Here is a 421-nt window from a genome sequence, read left to right on the forward strand (position 1 = left end):
TGGGAGTTCACCTACAAACATCCGATCCCCCCCCCCCTGCCTCTTGCGGATGCCCCTCTGCAGCTCATTCCCCCGCCAGCCTCGCAGCCACTTGGGCCCTATAATGAGGTTCTTCGGGTGGATCTGGAAGCCACCTTGAGAAGAGGAGGGCAGAGCAGAGAGAATAAAGCCAGGCCCTGGATAAGGCTTGTTCCCAGGGCGGCCGACCCCAATCCCCCCTGCCCTTTCACTGCTGGAGGAGTCACCTGCCCGCAGGTGGGTCCAGCCTCCCTCCCCGCCTGCCCTGGGGCCACGGTGGAAATTTGGTCTTACCCAGGATCCCCACGTTGTCGTAGACCCCGAACAAGGCCCGTTTTTCCGTCCAGCGATCCACCTGCTTGGGCTTCGGGGGCTCCTTGATGCGGAAGGCGCGGGTGAGCCC

The 421-nt window shown here is 63.4% G+C and overlaps 1 protein-coding gene across 1 annotated transcript; it reads right to left on the reverse strand.

The window, feature by feature from the left end:
- Positions 1-15: 15 nt before the first annotated feature.
- Positions 16-418, reverse strand: MRPL51 (mitochondrial ribosomal protein L51; the record flags this gene model as incomplete). The annotated part of the gene is made up of 2 exons (XM_010295027.1): positions 16-134; positions 313-418. Coding segments are annotated over 2 exons (225 nt in total), but the record flags the coding sequence as incomplete, so codon positions are not given.
- Positions 419-421: the final 3 nt, after the last annotated feature.

Source organism: Phaethon lepturus, unplaced genomic scaffold (genome assembly GCF_000687285.1).
Source record: "Phaethon lepturus isolate BGI_N335 unplaced genomic scaffold, ASM68728v1 scaffold47179, whole genome shotgun sequence".
Lineage (NCBI taxonomy): Eukaryota > Metazoa > Chordata > Aves > Phaethontiformes > Phaethontidae > Phaethon > Phaethon lepturus.